At 37.4% G+C, this 21,021-nt stretch overlaps 1 protein-coding gene across 1 annotated transcript in view; it reads left to right on the top strand.

Moving 5' to 3' along the window:
- The first annotated feature begins 122 nt into the window (after positions 1 to 122).
- IGSF11 (immunoglobulin superfamily member 11) overlaps positions 123 to 21,021 on the top strand; it is a 192,752-nt gene continuing 171,853 nt past the window's right edge. The window contains exon 1 of the mRNA XM_039327224.1: positions 123 to 416. Coding sequence (XP_039183158.1) covers positions 347 to 416 — 70 coding nt within the window. The 5' untranslated portion in view covers positions 123 to 346. The remainder of the gene's footprint in view (positions 417 to 21,021) is intronic.

The following is a 21,021-nucleotide window of genomic DNA, read 5'->3' as shown; positions in this document are numbered from 1 at the left end:
CTCTTCCTCACCGATTGCAGTAGCAGTTCGGGGAGCCGCCAGGCTGCGCTCTCGAGCCGGCTCGCAGTCTGGCTGCGGCCCCGGGCTGCCGGGCTCCGGAGCGCCAGAGGCTCCCGGGGAGCAGGCAGTGCGAACGGTTGGTCCCGGGACAGCAGCAGCTGCTGCAGCAGGAGGAGCCGGAGCGGCTCGCTGCTGCAGCGGGAGCCGCCCCGGCTCGGAGCTCTGCCTGTCCGGGTTGCGGAGATAACACCTGGCGCCCCTCAAGTACGGGTGGCTTCGGTAGGATTTCGGCGGCCAGAAGGACGCGTCGCCGCGGCTGCCCACACAGCTCCTCTCCGCGCCCGGCATGACTTGCAAGGGTTCATCGAGCTGGGCACTGTGGGTGGCCCCGTTTGTTACGCTGCTGTCTCTGCGAGGTAAGGGAAACCTGAGGGGGGAGGCCAGAGGGTGCTGGGCGGGCGCCGGAGTAGTGGCAGAAACCTGGGAGACACAAGACGCCTATCTTTGTCATCGGCAGTTTTGTCCCCTGCTCTGGATTCGAACTCTCAACTTTAGCGCCAAGAAACGCGCTAGGCTGGAGCTCTGGGTCGGCTGAACAGCAGCTAATCGCAGAATAGAAGATGACACTTCTCCGAATACTTTAATCCCTTTGCTGACGAGGAAGTTGTTGTAAAGTTAAAGAAAGGGGATCTGTGTGGGTTGTTTCGTCTTATCCAAATATTACTAGACTCTGTCCGCCTTGATCATTCCATAAAGTAACCAAATTTTGTATTTAAACACTATTCTGCCCAAGAAAAAAAGAGCAATGTGCACCAGAGAGTTATGGTACAAATAGTTTCTGTCTGGGCAGGAGGGAGAAAAAATAAGTCCAGTCTGATTATGTGACCTTTTAAGGAACAATCTCTCCAAAAGTGATGTTAGAGAACTAGAAATGCTTTACTGTATATGTTGGTGTATTTTTTTTCCTAAATAATGGGGTATAAAAGTTTCTAGCAGGTGTGGAGAACATTTATTGTTTTCCATTTTTAGAACAGATAGAATTTTTTTAAAACAAACATTTATATTTAACTTTATAAAACAGTCATTTTAATGTCCTGAGATTTTTTTCTCAGTTAAATGGCATATATTCTTAAACATGCCATTATTATGTTTGTTAAGTATTTTGTTCACATTATTTTCTTATTCCCAAGTTTCATTTCCATTGGACTAACTTAAAGTAAAACTTAATAAAACTTTCCATTCTGGCCTTGTAGAGTTTCTCTTGAAAGCATACAAGATGTATGATGCTGGAAAACTTTTATCAGAAAAACAAGTGCTAATAACTATTTAGCAAAACTCTAGCAGTTAAATCTTTTCTGTGCTACAGAAGTAAGTCTGGTGAGGACCACAAAGAATTACAATATTCCCACATTCCTAAAGTTAAAGCCAGATTTTATCTGACAGCTTTATCTTTGTGTACGGCTTTTGGGCTCATTGTTTCCATTTTGCTATGACTATCTTGTGGACACATTTAAAAAATATATTTAGTGGAATAAATTATTCCTGCATAGTCCCTGATCATTTTTTTAAAAAATCACAGATTTTAGTACGGGCATCTAGTGGCCCAGATGCATCCTGGAAGTTTTGTTTTTCTGTTGTGTCCTTATGGTATTTTCATCTCAGCTTTCCTGCATAAATGAGACCGTTTTATATAGTAGTATCTTTCCTCTCGTTTTTGACACTGTTCAAGGGCATCTTCAATGTGTATAAAATATATTAAGCTTTGTTTCTTTTAACCTTGGAGGGAAGTCACATGACTGGTGGTGACTGGGAACAGAAGCAGTAGAATTGGGATAGGAATCAGCAGCTCAAGAATGGGTGGTCAGCTGAGGGAAAGCTTATAATCAGTTAATTCAGTATTGACTGTTCTATTATTATTTAAAGACAATGGACTTGAAGTCACTGAGATAAAAAATGTATTGCTTTATTTTAGTATTCTCATATGTCCATAGGACATGCAATACAGTTTCAGTTTGGATAAGCAATACGATTTAGATACATGGAATGCCTTTGTAGAAGAATAAAAAACTGAACTCCAAGGACTTTTGCAACCCATTAATTTAAATCAATGGGATTTGAGTGTTTAGGATCAAAGCTCAGTTTACAAAAACTTGGAAGTGCCTGGAAACCACATCAAATGTCTAAATGAAGATAATTATGTACATTAATTGCTTATAGTTCATCTTGATAATTCTTAAAGGTTTCTGAGGGTGTTTAGAGAAAATATATCTTTTATTCTGATTTTCCTATTTTTGATAGTGTGATTTAGTTATCCTAGCATGTGGTGTATTCATTCGGGTTGTTGACATTAGTGAAGCTTGAGGCTTGAACGAATGAGGGCCCTGAAGTTAGGATCCAGATGCAGGACTCTACCAGCTGCGAGGCAATTTGTTTTGTACATTTGCCAGTGCACCTTATTTTGTGTGCCTATAACATTCTCTGTATTTCTGCTAGGATTTTCTTAACTAATTTGCAAAATTAAGAGATCAATTTTGTAGCCAGTATTCTTAGCCTGTAAATGAAGCATGTCCTCCCCCCCTTTTTTTTTTGCTTCTCAATTAGGAAGCCACTGCTTCTTGAAGCATCATTTGCTCCTTCAAAATCAAGCAGGTATCATTTAGTTCAAGATTTGTTTTCAGTTAGAGTATAGCTTAAGGGAGTTGATGTAGCACATCTAGATCAGTTCTATAGGCCATAAAAATCTTTAGATAACCAGTCCAAAATATGTAAAGTATGCTTTTTGAAACTGAGATTTACCTTTGGAGCAGGAGACTTGTCCCACAGCAATGTTGACTTGAATGCAGAGTTTAGTTTGCTTGCATTAAACCAGAGCATCCAATTCTCTGACCATTAACATGAAAGTAAGCCAGGTTAGAATTAGTTGTACAGGTAGTCCTCGTCTTACGACCACAACTGAGCCCAAAATTTATGTTTCTAAGTGAGACAGTTAAGTGAATTTTGCCCCATTTTACGACCTTTCTTGCCACAGTTAAGTGAATCACTGCAGTTAAGTTAGTAACACGGTTGTTAAGTGACTCTGCTTCCCCATTGACTTTACTTAACAGAAGGTCACAAAAGGTGATCACATGACCCCGGGACACTGCAACCATCATAAATATGAGTCAGTTGCCAAGCATCTGAATTTTGATCATGACCGGGGGATACTGCAGTGGTCATGTGTGAAAACAGTCAAGGTCCATTTTTTTTAGTTCCTTTGTAACTTTGAACAGTACTGAGGAATTCTGTCTTAATGCAAACCAAGAATATTGTGCCAGAATTTTTGTGTGATAGAAGGAATACTTAAGCCATATCACTCCATAAAACATATCACAGCATTAACCATTTCAGCCAGGGAATGATTATTTGTGTTACACTGTTGTAGGGCTAGGCTTGTTTTATAACAGTTAGGAATATTATGTAAATATTAGTTAGAAATATGTGAACACTGATCCTCCCTTCCAACAGAAACATTTTTCTTCAGGTTTTCTTACAGCTGTGTTGAGCTTTCTGGTGGAAATAGAAGAAGTGTGCTTTGACTACTTTAGTATTAGCGTGTATTTTTCAAAAAAGGAGATTGGTAATGATACTCACAAACCTAATGCAACATAAACATTTGTTAATATTGCACTGTAAAGGGATACGTAATTCAAATGGCAAACAATTGTATGCAAGACATTGAAATGGTGGAATAGCAAGAACAATAATTGTTCAATGAAGCAAATGTGGTCTTATTGGATTTTGGATTTTAACACTGAGATTACAGAAAATGGTAAATGCTCAATTTACCCTAGCTCAAAAACCCATACTTAAAGTGAAAAGAAAAGATGACGTGGTTGATTAGACTGAAATAAAGTTGTATTATTCATCAAAGATAACTGCTGTCCAGGAACTTGACACATGACAGTCATGGAAAAAAGATTACCTCAAATAGTTATATTTGTTACTCAGTTTGTCAAAATGACAAGATAATTAGGACATTGTGAGATAGATGCACTGTGGAAGGAATTTTAGGCTGTATTCATGTAAGTGTAAGCAACTCCTTCACTTTATTCTGCTTTGGTCATACCATTCCTCAAGTAATATGTTTTGGGCATCATATTGGATCAGGTTCTGAGAAGGAAATTAGAATTACTAGGGGTCTAGAAGAAAGATTGAAAGAGTAGAGTATCTTTAGTTTTGAAAATATTGAAGAGGGATATGTCATTCTTTAAATGTCTGAAAATGTGTCCCATAAAAGAAAATTAAGACCCATTCTTTCTCATTCCAAAGTAGGGCATTGGATAATGGTGTGAATTGCAGGAAGACAGATTCAATAATATTGGAAAAAAAACCCTTCCTCACAGAGAAATTCAACAGTAGAACTAATGAAGTGATTGTCCCTCTGTATTTGATTTGTTCAAGTGAAGGCTTTAGAGCTTTTTATGTTTCAGTTTGGGTTCCGCAATGAGCAGAGGTTTGAACTCAGTGGCCTAAACTGTTCCCTCTGTGAGTGTGATATGCTGCCTATTTGTTCTATGAAAATGAGGAATGGATCAGGCTAAGAGCCTTGAGCAGTGTGGGACATAATTTTTTTCTTTCTTGTAGAATGAAAAGTACAGCAAGCTGCTTCTTCCCCAATGTTTCAATATATACAAACTGCTACTATGGCTTAGAGCTCGTTTGCTGTAGAATAGGAACTGAATGACAAAAGAGAAGCATTAGTAAAAGCAGGTATCCACATATGGAATAAAGTGAGGGGAAGACACTTTGCATTATGACACATTATCTGTTTATTTCATTTTGTATCTTTGACACAAATATATAATCTGCAGTTTTTACATCATGATCTCACGATGTGCATAGTGTCATGTTGCTATCATTGTGGCTTTTAATACATGTTTATGTTTGTAAGTATATTAGGCCACATAAAATGCTAGAATTTAGAAAGTGGATTAGTTTCTACTTGGACAGTTGAGATTTGCCATTGCTTTAAGAAATATATTCACTTAGTTCAGATGGCAATTCATTCATAAGCAAGTCTGAATGGCTAAAACTTTAAAAATGTCAATGCAATACAAATAATTATTCCAGAGGCGGGAACAAAAATAAACCACATATACATGTACCTATGGTAGAAAGGTAAAAATTAGTTTAACACAAATGTTAATATTTATGTTAAACATATTAATATTAATAAAATATTAATAGTTCACACATCATCTTGGTCCAGTGCCAAAGGGAAGAACTGGATCTTCAAGATAATTCTAAAAGCCAGTATTTCCAAAATCCAGCCATCTGGATTTTGGAAAGAGCTACTGCCATGGGACAGACACTGAAATAGAGAAGGCACACTTTCTAGGTCCCACTAAATGGCATTATTTAACATGTGGGATCTGGGACCAATCCTTATTAGGAAGGCAGGGGAAATTGTTGCTGGGTACCTTCAAATATCCTAGCCATGTAATTCACATGAAGGGTTTTATTGGATATATATCTAATAGCTTATATTCACCCAGATGTCTATTAAACAAAACAGTTTAGCTTGTGCAGAAGTGGTGTCGCCTAGGGCAGTAGTTCCCAACCCCCAGTCTGTGGACCAGCACCAGTCCGTGACATGCCAGAAACTGGGCCATGTAAACAAGGGAAGCCCTATCCGTGGGATACAGGTAGCACACACGAAACCATGCTCCTTCTGGTCTGCGGAAAAACCTCTCTCCACAAAATCAGTCCCTGGTGTCCAAAAATTGGGGGCCACTGGCTTAAGGGCCTGGTTCTCTCTTGTCTTCCATAGTATCTGTCTGGCTGTTTTGATCTTGCAGGGTTGGCATGTCTAGGTTCCTTCAATTAATCAATGTCATGTTTTGGGACCCCAGAATGTACCTGTAGCAGAGCCTGCCCTTTGGAGTGAGATTTCTCCTGAGATCTGGATAGCCCTCTGCTGCTCTTGTTTATAAGAGCTGTTTAGACACAGCTCTTCACCTAGGCCATTGATGGGGGAGAATGACTCCTTCGTTCATTTCTATAGGGCCTGTCATCTTGCCATTTTTAATCTTCTATCTCCACCTTCCTTTTAATTGGTTTTATTGTAATTTCTTTCTTTTGATGGTTTAAGCTCTCCAGAGTCTTTGGGACTTTAAGTAAGTGTATAATAAATAAATCCGAAGGTGTGTGTGTAACTACTTGCACTCTGAATCAGCTGTAGCTTCAACATTTTAATTTAATATAATTTAAATTAAATTTAAATATTTCCATCAATATTATATGCCACCAAATTATTAGTGATAATATATTGTGGCTTATAACAAAACCATAATAATAACAAAATCAGCTAAAGCTATAATAACACTAGATAGCATAGTATTATAATTATTATCACAGCCAGTTTGGTGTAGTGGTTAAGACATCAGGTTAGAAATAGGGAGAGGGACTTCTAGTCCTGCCTTAGGCACAAACCCAGTAGCCTAACCCTGGGTTACTCACTTTCTCTTAGCCCTAGGAAGCAGTTAGTGGCAGAGCACTTTTGAAATCTTGTCAAGAAAACCACAGGACCTCTCTTGGCAATCACCAAGAAGGAACAGACTTGCTTCTGAAGTGTGTTTCAGGGCAGAAAAACTGTATTTTGTGATTGTAGGTCTCACTTTAGAAAATTGGGGAACCATAAGTAGCTTATCTGAGGAAGATTTTCTTAGTAGTGGTGGGTTTTGGTGGTGGTTGAAAGTACTTGAATGGCTAGCAATGTAGGGCTTATAAGTCAAAACTAGCTCTTTACGTTCCACCCAGAAACAAGCAAGCAACCAGTACAGAAGTGTAAATGGTGTCAGTTAATATACAACCACTGCACTTAGGATTGATTGGTATCTAATTATATGATGGCTCTCAGTTACGGTGGGCAGGTCCTTGTGTTCCCTGAAGGGCTGATGTGGAACATCAACCAGAACTAGGCAAATGTCCTATTGGCCATAGCACCCACCTGTTTATCTAGCAAGATCTGTGAGTTTAGCAGGACCAAAACATAGACTTGTTCCATGAGGGGCATTAATACCCATTCAAGAAGTTACTAAAACCCATAATGAATGAACAGTAACTAGAACTGAATTACAGTCTGTTTCATCCCATCTAATCTCTGGATATAGGGGACCAGATTTAGAAGGCAACTCTCTAGGTACATGAAATGTTGGATGACCTCTGCCACTGGCTTCATATAAATCTATATACTATTAAAATTTGTTCTTGTAATATTTAACTGGACAAAATGGTCCACATAGGGCAACAATTTTCGAGCCAAGGTATCTCAAATTGACCGGTTTACTGTATAGCAAGTGTTCAAAATCTGGGATGTATGATTCCTGTGAAATTAAAATTTGGCAAATTTTTATAAAGCATTTTATGATATAAACATTATCATAAAACAGTTTATGACATAATGCAAAATTTATTTATTTATTTAAAACATTTATATAGCAGCCCACCTTGTAGCAAAGTGTGATTGGCTCCCAATCAAAAGTTAAAATATATAAAAGCCATATTAAAACAATTAAAACAAAAATCTGGCACCAAGTCAAGTTTCTGATGTGCAGTCACCTCATCTTATCCCAGCACTTGGAGAAAAAAAAAAAACCAGTACTTTAGGAAAAAGCTTTATGGAATGATAAGAAGGTAGATGCCTGCCAAACTTCACAGAGAAGGGTGTTTCATAGGACAGGGGGTACCACAGTAAAGGCATTCTTCCTAGCTGACATAAAACATTTACTGTACTGATGTTCAACTGTGGTATACAGTTCAACATGGGCAATTTTCAAGGCAGATACATCTCTGAATTTATCCCAACTTTTCTACAGAAGTCAGTACATTAGAAGTTCTATCATCAAGAAATATGATATTTCTGAAATGAGGATCCAACATAACATGAGTTGCCTAGTATGCTACTAAAACTCTTGTATTTGTAAACTTTGGGCAAAATGGTGCAATTTTGAGACAAAACGTTTTCAACCAAGGTACCTTAAATGGGCTAACTTACAGAATGCTTAAACATTTGGGACCCATGGCACTTGTGGAATTGAAATTTGGCAAATTATGTAAAACATTTTATGACAAAAATTATTATAAGACAGTTAATGACATAATGCAAAATATCATAAACATTTCCTATAGTCAGCTCATGATGTTTGATTATGCTATACAGTTCAAGATGGGCTATTTTCAAGGCTGATGCATCTCTGAATATCTCCATGAAGTATATTAGAAGCTCTGCCATTGTTGAAGGCATTGAGGACTCTGGTAGGGCAATATCTCTGAAATGATGACTTAAGTGATCATGGATTGTCTAATGTTAATAGAGAAGACTAACTTTATGGAACTCTTGAGGAATGTGACTATAGGCTGATCTCCAACTGCTCTTGATTGGGATTACTGAGGTAGAAATGGAACATTGTGCCCCAGTCTCCATTTCCTGAGGTAGTTCAAGAGGATACCTTGATTATTAGTGTCAAGAGTTGGAGAGACATCTAAATGAGGTATATATTCTGCAGTTGAATCCCTATCTACTCAGCAACCTAATGGGGAAAGATCTAAGCAATACTTACGAAATGCCTATGGATAGAGAATCTCTCTTAGGGAGGGGTGTACTGTAGCCTTCTTCAAATTCTTCTTTCCACTTTTCTTGCCATCTGGACTGAGGAGTTGTTTATAAAATAAGATGGCAATATACCTGCTTTTTATTTCTTAACTGACTGACCACAACCTCTCACATAGTGAGATACCAGAGATATCAGATATCCACCTGTCCTCAGAATCCCCAGACCAAACCCCCCCCCCCCAAAAAAAAACCCAGATAACCAGATAGATAATACCCCAATTGGCACCATAGACTCTGTTCAGGACTGAGCAAGACAGGGGTGATTTTCTTGGCAAAATTGTAAACAAAACAATTGTAGCTGCCAAATACAAGATCTTCCTGGACATCCCTTCGTAAGAGGGGATTTATTACCCAAAACAAGGCATCTGGTTGACAGCCTGCCAATGCAATAAGAGATGAGATATAAATGATACTTTGCTGTTCTTATCATGCTGATATAGGTTTGAATTTGAGATTTTACCATGCTTGATAAATTCAGTTTTGGACTTTCTCCTGCTATACCAAGCTTTGTTTTAATGCTTTGTGTTCTGGAACTTCTCAGAAAATCAACATGTTCTTTAAGATCAGGAATAGAAAGCACTTATTCAGAGGGCAAGGTCACTGAAACAATCTGTCAAATGTTTGGGATATTCATCAAGGATTATTCAGAAATCCTGTGGATTCCTCAGATTCCTGGGGTGAATTGTATTAATGGGTCCTTATTCTACAGTTAAACCTGATTGTATCAAGATGTAAATCTGATCACAGCAATGGACAAGACATAATGTTGGGGTCACCAATCAGTCACTCTGAGACAGAGACACAATTTCTATATGACTGCCTGTATAATTTAGATCAGAGATTATTTGGGAATCATGAACTTTAAGTTTTGCCAAACTGGGCAAGATACGTAGACTGAGGTCACACAACATCAGAAAATGAGAAGATCCCAGCACTATCCTAGAGATCAGATCAACAAGCCTGGAAAGAGAGTCAACTGAACAGTACGATGGCCACTATACAATACCTGCCATACTGATTTATGAGTATTTGTGTAATCTGCTTTAAATGGACATCGCAGCAGGTGGTAGGACCTATGATGTTGGTTGATCTCAGAAATGTTGAACAGGATCAACATGCTTAAAACTTGGTTAGGAGACCATCAGGAAATCTCAGGGCTATAGTCTGAGCTGAAAAATTAAGATACACCTCTGAGGAAGATAGTAATAAAATGATCGTTGTTTTTATAGAAATATCCATGTCATCACTGATAACTCTAGGAAAACATTATCACCATTTTAAAAGGGGGGGGGGGAAAATCATCTGTTTTATCAAAGCTTTCTTGCCCACTATTCTTTACAGTGCAGCAGAACAGAATTTCCTTTTGCCATTTAGTGCCTATGTTAGTGGAAAAATAATTGCATAATCTCAGGGGGATGTTTTCTGAGATTTTGTCTAAGATTATAAACAATTGCATTCAGAATGAATGGGCTATGTTTATCTGATCCAGCTTTCTGTACTACCTTTATTTGCTGTTTATTTAAGTAGCAATAATTTGGACAAATGGACATAGTTGGAATAGGGTATAGGAATCCACTCAGTTTTAACAAATGTATGATATTATATGCCTTTTTGGTATTCTTTTTTCCTTTTTCAAAGATGCATTTATGGAAAAAACCAAAGCAAACATGAACAAACACTTTATAATATGTTTTAAAAATTATTTTAGTTTCTCAGTTTTGAAGCTAAGTGAAAAGAATGCCCAAAGAATATAGTTTCTAGATAACTCAGGCATTGCCTTAAAAGAAAATGACAGTATTATGGATGAGATTTTGTATTCCATCTTGATAACTACTGCTTAATTTGCAAAAAGTATGTGACCAGGCACATGTTAAAACTATATTAAAACTAATCTTACTGCCAGATGATCATCAGCATCTACTCTGTCAATATCTGGTTCCTAATGTTCCTATTTATAGAACTAGGATTTAAAATAATGGGATTCCCCCTTTTTTTATTCCACCTCAGAATTAGATGTAGAATTCTTTGTTTAACTTTGATTATTCTATAGTTGATCCAGTCTGTTGCCCTTCTGAAGTAACCTAACTTTCCTTCATTTAGTGGCAAGAGACTTAATTGCATTGTATCCTTATTCCTTTAGTTGTATGGAGTAAGAAACTTCAAAACATTCAGATTTGGGATGCTGTTTCCAAGGTCTCTTAAAGGAGACCTAAAATAGTTTGCATCCATATTGTACAGCAGAAAGTAGAGGCACTCAGCAGTTCTGATCTGTGCTGGAATGTATAGATGGCATATTCTTGGCTCCTTGGACCAAATCTTAGTCACTAGAGAACATTTTATATTTTACGGCAAAATAAACAGTATTCCCCATGGTACTTTTTAGGGGATATTTAGCTACTCCTTTTCTGGTGACTCATCTATTTGGCAGGATGCTTCTATTATACTTTAAAAAATACAGTATGCAAGAGTGCTTGTAAACAGTTTCTTTCAAGGAGAGTTGCATACACAACATATTTGGAGTTGTTCAGAGCAATATGGTAGCTTTCCTTTGTTTTTAAGGTTTATTCAACCTTCTGAATAGTTGTCATGCTTTAATTTTCTGATGGCATTATTACATGAGGGCAATTTATGTGGTTACTCGATTTTGAGTTTTCAAAGAACTCAGAATGTTTGCTTGGATATAAGCCGGTAAGTAAGAAGTCTATATCAGGAATGAAGCTTGGCATAGCTCAGAAATGTGTCGAGCAATGACAGTTACAAATGTCTGTCATACTTGCCATTCAGAACAAAAACTTCATGCTCTTTTCATTTTAAGCTGTGTGGTAAAAAGTATTTCTCTCTAAAATATAGCCATCGTATCTACTATTGCATGCTGTAGAACTTGTTCCTTTGTCAGAATTCTCTAGTTTATCATTGTTTTAGGAGAAAACTGTAGTGTGTGATTATGTGCAAGATGGAAATTGTAGTCTCACTTATATAGGGGCACCAGATTCTGGAAGGCAATGCACTTCCAGCTCTAGTTTTGTTTGGGTGATTACATTTGTCTGGTTTGACCTCACTGGGCTTATTTTTCATGCTGAATACTTGGAATTATAAAAGCATAAAGCATATAACATAAAATCATGTATCCCATTGGATATGTTTATATACTTGCAGCAACCTTCCTGAGTAGATCTGGAAGTCACTGGGTTGGTGAGAAGCAATGTCATAGGTAGAAGGTGATTCTGTGTTATTTGTAGAATGATCAGTTGTTGAAATTAATTAATAATTAATTAATTATTGAAATTAATTTATTAGATTCTAAAGATATAAATATGCAGTGATGTGCAGTAATATACCTTGATTGAATGTCAACCAGATGATGGGACTTTCATATGATAAAGTTAACAGAATGCAGCTAATTCTGACCATGGTAGGTCTTGGCACTCAGATCATAATATCACCATCTATAGTTGTTAATGTGATCGTGGTTTCAATTCAAAATATTATATAGACTTTGAAGTTTTAAGTGATTAGGGTATTTGAATAAATTCATATGCCAGTAGAGATGAATAATTTCTGTCATCTTGAGATCAAACCAGGTTTTATTTGGCATGTCAGAGATCATGCTTTAAAATTGGGCAAGGACACTCTTTCCTTCGGTATTTCATTTCATTTCATTTCATTTCATTTCATTTCAAATTTATTGTGAAAAGTACTTTATAAATAAATTTGAACTGTATTTTTCAGCTTTTATACTCAAAGAAGCTTTATTTTCCTCTACATTTTAAAGAGGACACAATGAATGCAACTATTTTTCAATGATATTGCTTGTTGTCTAGATAAAGTGGCAGTGAAAAAGTGGCATATAAATTTAATAAAGTGAAAATGTTAGATTTTTTTTTTTTTTTAAAAAAAACTGGAAATAAAAGGTTACTAGAATTTGTGCTGGGAGGAGAGTTTGAAGTGTATATTAAGCCCTTGCTTTTCACAGGTTTAACAAAATTCTTGTTCTATATCTTTTTGTATTTAAATTTGCATGTGTTATTTTATTTTGTACATGTCAGAGCCTTAGAGTAAGGCAATTTATACATTTTTAAGACGTAGATATATACATTTTACTGCTTAAAATAAAAAAGGGAAAAATCTTATATTTTTGTGCTTATAAGAACTTGCAAGCAATATATTCTGTTACTTAATTCTTCCCCCCAAATCATACAAATTAATTGAAAATGTTGATCTAGGCATGCTGCATGGATATCTAAGATCACAAACCTGCATTGTATATGTGTTTAGGATGATCTTTAGAGGCTACTTACTGAATTGCCACTAAAGAAATTAAAATTTGCAGGCAGTAGAAAGAGGCCTTCTCTGTGGTAGTCCCTATCTAGTGAATTTTTTTTGCTTAGAGAGCCAGGCATGCATGTTTCTTTCCAAGGCTACTTTTTTGAAATTCAGGAAGCTTGAATTAATGTTTTAGATATTTGATGCATTTTCAGAAATGAAGAGCATGCCTGAGGCTAGCATTTTGCTTTACAGCGTGCCAGCTTTCCATTTTTAAAATACCTTTTAATTTAAAAGGTGAGGTGGGAAAAAAAGGCTTGAAAGGAATAATGTAAAACATTTTTTGAAATAGCTACTAATTTTTTAGTGGGAAGAAAAATGAATAAAATAATGGACATTGAGAAGGAATACTGTAAATATGTAGAGTAGCTTAGTTATCAGAAAGAGATAATGGGGACTTTTTTTTATTCTTCTTTGTCTCGCTATTCCTTCAAATCTTTTATTTCCATTTCTTTACATCTGTGAAAAAGAACGGCAATCTTGTATTTGGGGAAAATTGAGAATAGCAAACATCTTTTCTGTAAACTTCTTTGATTGCATATTATTTTAGCAGTTCTCTTAAATGGGATGCTACACAGTTTTTTTTCCCCCTGTGGTAGTCTATGGTAAGTTTTGTCTTGAATGGTTGGAAGCAGTAAAGTATGTTTCTATGCAAATGCTTCTGCATACGTCAACATTATTTCCTGCAGTATATCAACGAGATTGCATAGAAGAGAAAAATTAAACATGTGCCAAAAGCTTTGCAGTAAAGCTGTTGTGTGTGTTATATTTCTTCAAATTGTCATTACTATACACATTTGATGTAATCAGTCTCCGTGTTGCCTGGATCCCTAGCTTTGTTAGATCAACATTTCCATAAAGGGAGGCAGTGCAGAATTGCAGTGTTTTCCTTTTTTGGAACAAGCCAGGCGCCGAGTCCTTTGTCTCTTCTGTGCTTTTGAATAATCTTTATTTTCCACTGCTATTTTGATGATTTGAGAAGAATGAATGGTTACAAGATATGCAGGTTTCTTAAAACACAACTAGAGGTGTAGGGGCAGAAATTTCTTATTAAAATATTATGCCTGTTGCACACTATTACCTGGTGCTCTCCCAGGATTGGGGCACATGTGGATCTCAGATACTGTTTCATAACTATCAGCATCCAAGATGCAACCTGGTGGCCACAACAGAAATTTCCTTTTTCTATTCTCCTGCAGTTCAGTTTGTGACATTTCCTATTACAGGGAAATACTAAAATGGGGATGTGTAAGGAACTATGAAAATTGCTTTAAAAGACTCATTCAGCTTTAATGTTGAGTAGTGTTTTACACATCCACATTTTGGTGCCTTCAAATTAGTATTGACTCCTGGTAACTATGTGGAATAGTTCTTGTAGTTTTTTTGACAAGTTTTCAGAGGTGGTTTGTTATTGCCTGCTTCCTAGGGCTAAGAGTGGCCCAAAGTCACCTAGCTAGCTTTGTGTCTAGGATGGAACTCTTGGTTTCTAACCAGGGGTCCCCACCGGGCTGTGGCATGCCAGCAACCAGTCCGCACAAAGAAGCAAAGCGTCATCCACAGGATGTAGGCAGCACACAAAACCATGCATCTTCTGGTCCGTGGAAAAACCTCTCTACACAAAACCGGTCCCTGGTGTCCAAAAGGTTGGGGACCTCTGCCTTAGCTGCTACAACAAACTGGCCCTGTTAGATATATTTACTGACATTTTATATGTGTTCCAATTACCTTCTGCCTTTTTAAGTTAAAGGAACAAAAGTGACTTGCCTCAGTCCTAAGAGAGAAACTATTTAAACATATCCCAATGCACATTTATTTTTCTTTATGCGAAATATGTAATGTTTTATTATACCTTGCATGTTTTATTATAACTTGTATAGAGATTTCATTTTACAAAGGGTAAATGTAGCCATTTAGCTTATCCAACAATTTATTAACTGCAATTCTAAATATAATATTATTTGGAATGCGACAAGATTCATTGGGAGCCACTTGTACGGTAGATAAATAATTTAAAATCAAGTTTATAGTCACATTTGATATATTACTTCAGATAAGGCTGCATTTCTAAGCAGAATTCCAAAGAATCATATTGAACATTAAGATTTATAACACGCTTAGACTCACAGTAGCATGCAAGCTTACTGTCTATTGTGTTTACAGTTTTGGTGTAGTACGAGGCAAAGATCAGATAGCCCATTGTTAACCATTTCAAACCTTTGTCCTTACATGTTGTAGATAAATATTATGATATTTATATCATCACTCAGTTGAGGTCACTCTAAAATGATGCCCTAAGACATAGGTGTCAAACTTGCTGTGTCATGTGATGTGTCGGGACGTATCATGACTTTTTTTGCATTGCCAGAACTGGAGTGGATGGGCCTTCCACATGATGCAACCAGCCTGCGGGCCAGCTGTTTGACACCCCTGCCCTAAGCTTTTCCCGGGGATGCAAAGTTTCCAGTGTCAAAGCCAGTGATCAGAATACATATTTAAAGTTTAGGAATGGATTGACACGGGAAAATAGGGTTCTGTTATGTGCTACTCAAGGACTTGTCATTAGGAGGAGTGAAATAACTCGGCTGATTGGTTCCATATCAACATAATATGATAATAAGGTAGATCTCAATTAGAAGATCATCAGCTGCAAATTTATCAGTGATCTCAATCCTATATTATTTCCAGGTGATAGCCAGAACAGAATGGTAATAAGAAAGGATCAACATTTTTCTCCTATTTTTTGTTCATTTACCATATGCATAAACTACTTTCTTTTCTTTTTTTGTATTTATACCCTCTTGCCAAAGTAAGAGTTGCATCCAGGGAAAATGTAGAGAGCAAATATTTATAAAGTGCCACCCTCCATCAGAGATTAAAGTACTTTTCCACTGATTGAAACATATTGATGCTTCGATTATTCCCTTCCTGTATCTAAGAAAGTTAATATATTTGCAAAGTTTTTCTTCCCTATATCCTACAATAAAGGTTGTATAACAGTAATATTTCAATGCTAGTTTGTCTATATAATTTTGAATAAATTTAAAACCATAGCTTTAATTATTGTATTAAGTATAATAGAATAGAATAGAATAGAATAGAATAGAATAGAATAGAATAGAAACTTTATTGTTGCTTTATACAATACATGGTGAAAAATAGATTGACAGTGATTTTCCGAATAATCTTTATGCTCTAATAGTGCATAAAAGCAAACATTTGAATACATTTTTCCAGGAAAAAAAATCTTAATTCATACCCCTTAATTTTTTGGCATCTTAATCTTCTAGTACCTTATTAACTGGAGGAAGCCATAGATCTCAAGCAACATTTTTCAAAAATTCTGTGCACAGAAACAAAATGAAGGGATTATTTCAATATTTTATTTTTGGATTGTTTAACTTCATGAGTTTCATTTTATAGACACTGGAGTAAATCTACTTGAACTAAATGTTTTTTTTTTTTCAGACCAAACTGCTTTCAGGCAGCTGTTCTTTACTTCATAGCTTCCATGTGTATTGGGACTATGGTTTCCCGTAATCCCAATCACCATGAAAAAAAAAAAAGGTCAGAAAAGGTTCTTTAAAAAAAGATACAAAACGTCTCACAAGTTTATTTCTAGGACGTTTTTAAAGAAAAATTAAAATTACTTCTGTTCATGATCATTGATACTTCATTTGGCTATCAAATATGTTTTTGAAAATCATTTATGTCTTTTGGATTAGCCTATGTACTTTACTGAAAAAAGTAGTGGTCTTTAATATAAAAAATCTATCATTTGAAATGGATATTGGAACCTTCAGTATTTTCATATTTAAATTATGTTAAATTTACTTCATAGAAGTATATAGAACTTTAGGTCAGTGCTAAAATAATTTTTTAAATTTACTTTTATTTATCTTAATTGGATAGCTGTCTATCTTATAGAAAAGTGACTTTTATCAAATGCTATTTATTCAGCCAGTGATGTTCAGTTTCCTCATGTGTTTTTAGAAAATTCAGTTTTAAAGGTTGCAGTGTGAAGCAGAATCTAAGGGGGAAAAGATTAATTCTTTTATTTGCAATAGTTTATATCGAGAATTGTTTTCCACACTGCATTTCTTTTCTAGCATAATGTATGGATTGTTTTTCAGCAGAAGAATGAGATTGGGGTGATTTTAAAATAGTTTGGGTAAAAGAATGATGTGGCATCCCATATATATACCGGTAGTGATATTGTTTCATATATTAGCTTTCATAGTTACAGTGTGTATGTATGTGTATTTGAAATGAGGGGAAAACTATGCAACTTACACTTACAATTAGTTTGTCCCTCATATGTTATCCTGTGGAATTTATTCAGTCATGACCATGCATAGTTTCGTGCATAAAATAATTATATATTTTTAAACTACTACCCCATTGTTTACTACAGCTGGATCCTGAATAATCTCCATATCTTTCTCCCTCTCTTTGTTCTATGTACTAGGTTTTGTAAAACTAATACTGAACCTCCAGATATGTTTTACTAGTATTTAGAGATACTTTAGGATTAAAGTTTCTATAGAGACAGAAATGTTTATGAGAGGCTTTTTTATGGCTTTGGAAAAGCTTACAGTATAAATGTTTTAACTAAAGTGCTCATGAGGGAAAGATTATCTGTCAAGGGCATTAATAGAAGGTCTGCAGTTGGTGTGTTTATACGCATAATGTTGTGATAGAGGAGGAAATGTTTATCCTTAACTACTTCAATTTTTTACCTTCTGTTCATCATTATCTTTATAGTTAAGCTGTTGATAATAGTTCAGTTGCTATAGAATTAATTAATTTTGGTAACTTTTAAATAGTGTGCCTATGTAGCCTATAACAAAGCAAAAGAAAAGTAACATACTCTTTAAACCAGATTGGTAAATGGACTGGGAAGAAGCGTAGTGTAGTTTTAGATCCTGAGATTCTTCAAGGTTTCTTGAATGAGTTTTGAACAAGACTAAAGAAGTGTGAATCCTAAAACATCCAGCTTAATATAATAGGGCAGTTATCAGGTCTGTAAATTTTTATTAAGCTTTCACTAATTGTGATATCTCATGATACACTCCCTTCTAGCACTGAAGATATTATCTAGTTCAGGGCTTTTCAACCTTTTCACCCATTGTACCCCTTTTAGGATATGGTAATATCCGAGAACCACCAGTCGCCTAGCAAGGTGTCAAAAACTTGATGACCAAAAAAAAAAAAAAAAGGAAAAAAGTGATAAAGTACAGGTAGTCCTTGACTTACAACAGTTCACTTAGTGACTGTTTGAAGTTACAATGGCACTGAAAAAAGTGCCCCCCAAGCCACAGCCAAGCAAAACATCTGCCTGCCCGCCCGGCCACACTCTTCCTCCTGTCTGAGGTTTTCATTGTTGTGAGTATTTCTGTTGAGGATTGTCAGCGGGGGTGGGGTGGGGGGGTCATTTGGTTTTTTTTTCCCCATCTGCTGGGTGGTTGCAGCAGGTTTTGGTCACTTCAGATGACCCTGGGACACTGTGACCGTCACTACCAGTATTTCCGGCGTATAAGACAACTCGGCGTATAAGACGACCCCCGTCTTTGGCGCCGATTTCAGCGCTCGCGGAAGTCGTCTTATACGCCGGCATTTACGGTATATGTTTTCTGAGGTTTTCGCGGGTGTTTGTATGTAGGTCTTTGGTTATTCGGGTTTTCTCCCACGTAAAATTGGAAGTGTCTTGGCGACGTTTCGACGAAGTCCCATTCGTCATCTTCAGGCTGGTGATTTCAGCTTCGTGTTTCGAGGAGCAATGTGTGGTCTTAGCTGGTTCTTCCTTTTAACTGCCAGCGGGGGTGTGAACTGATTGGGTGGGAGCTTGGCTGTGTTCTGATTGGGTGGAGGTGTGTTCTGATTGGTTAGGGGCTTGGCTGTGCTCTGATTGGCTGGGGGGTTGGCTGTGCTCTGATTGGCTGGGGGAGTGTTTTTTTTGGGTGGGGGCTTTGTTGTGCTCAGGTTAGTCTGAGTTGCAGGGGGAATTTAAGATGGTGGGCTGCCTTGCTATTTTTTGGCTTCGCGTTCGTGGTCGTGCCTCATCTTCATGGAGGGTGTCAGTTTGCTTCATGTATGGATTGGACGGGTTTAAAGTGGCTAATGATGCAGCTGTGGTCTGGCTTCTGGTTTGTGGTCGTGCCTCATCATCAGTGTGGCTTTGGGTTTGCTTTTTGTGTGGATGTGTGGCGGTGACATCCTGTGTGGTTTTTGTGAATGTGGGTCTGGTGTCATTTTTTTGTGTTAGGGAGTTGTTTGTCAATAAGGGCGGGTTTCCAAATGGCTGGTAGGCGGGACGTATCATCTCGTTTGTTCATGCTGTGTGGGCGTTTTTCTATCTCAAGACACAAAAAATGACACCAGACCCACACTCACAAAAACCACACAGGATGTCACCGCCACACATCCACACAAAAAGTGAACCTAAAGCCACACCGATGATGAGGCACGACCACGAACGCGAAGCCAAAAAATAGCAAGGCAGCCCACCATCTTAAACCCCCTGCAACTCAGACTAACCTGAGCATAACAAAGCCCCCACCCAAACAGAACACTCCCCCAGCCAATCAGAGCACAGCCAAACCCCTAACCAATCAGAACACACCTCCACCCAATCAGAACACAGCCAAGCTCCCACCCAATCAGTTCACACCCCCGCTGGCAGTTAAAAGGAAGAACCAGCTAAGACCACACATTGCTCCTCGAAACACGAAGCTGAAATCACCAGCCTGAAGATGACGAATGGGACTTCATCGAAACGTCGCCAAGACACTTCCAATTTTACGCGGGAGAAAACCCGAATAACCAAAGACCTACATACAAACACCCGCGAAAACCTCAGAAAACATATACCGTAAATGCCGGCGTATAAGACGACTTCCGCGAGCGCTGAAATCGGCACCAAAGATGGGGGTCGTCTTATACGCCGAGTCGTCTTATACGCCAGAAATACTGGTAGTTTCCGGCGTATAAGACGACGTTCTAGGAATGCGGCCCGGCTATAAAGACGGGGGTCGTCTTATATGCCAGGTCGCCTAATACGCCGGCATATACGGTATATATAGGTGCTCTCTGAGCTTGGTTGTTTTCCTGCAGATGTTTTGTTACCCAGCTAGATAACATCTTCAGTGCTAGAAGGGAGTGGGATTTGCTCTCTGTTTATATACAGAAACTTGCTCTGTCAGTGCTGGTGGGGATATTATTTCTTCTTGGTAGTACTTTGATTAGGCTATTGTTACTGCTTGATTGTTTGTCTGGCATCAGTCCTGGTGCTAATCCCTTTCTTTGCTCTTGAAACAGTTGGTGTTCTTCTGCCTTTGTTTATACCTATAGTAAGCTTTTCCTGTCTCCATGCTGTTGTCCAAATGGTTTGTCTCTTCTGGATAATACATGCATTGTCTTCTTGTGTATATATAACATCTATTTTCTTCTGGATTCTCTAGAATTTTGTCATTTGCTGTGGTTCCTTTACAAAACCATTTTTCAAGAAGGCTATAGCTTCCATAGAATTTGACTGATTTCCAGACTGAAATTTATCTATTTACATTTAATTCTGAAGGTTTAAAGGTTAAAGGTTTAAAGTGGTGATGGACATAAACAACCTTTGCAGTGTGTTTCAGCCTTTATTTGGATAACAACCTGTATAGGCAAGAGAGAGGAGTTTTTCTTCCCTGAGCCATGTTCTTTAACTGCAACTTTATTTGAAATGGTCCTTTTAGCCTCAGCAGTATCTTGATGTAATTGACAAGAGGTACTGGATGCCTGCTGAGTCAGCCAAGTGTGTGCTTGCCAAGTGACTGCAGTAGAGAGAAGGCTTTTGCTAGCCTCAAATAGAGCAAAGCCAGTATGCTGGGAGATGTCCTGTTGTTTAATGCCATCTTAACTTTGTGCCCCTTTCTGACTTGGTATACATTTTACAGTAAGAATAGTTGCTGTTCGTTCTCTTTCTGAACTGATTTTCTGGATTGGACTGTGCTATGAATCTTTTAATTCATTTTACAGAAATTGAAATAGGCAGAGCATTTTGTTAT

Source organism: Crotalus tigris, unplaced genomic scaffold (genome assembly GCF_016545835.1).
Source record: "Crotalus tigris isolate CLP2741 ecotype Arizona unplaced genomic scaffold, ASM1654583v1 scf7180000024359.8030256, whole genome shotgun sequence".
Classification (NCBI taxonomy): Eukaryota; Metazoa; Chordata; class Lepidosauria; order Squamata; family Viperidae; genus Crotalus; species Crotalus tigris.
This window is presented reverse-complemented; position numbering and strand designations above follow the sequence as displayed.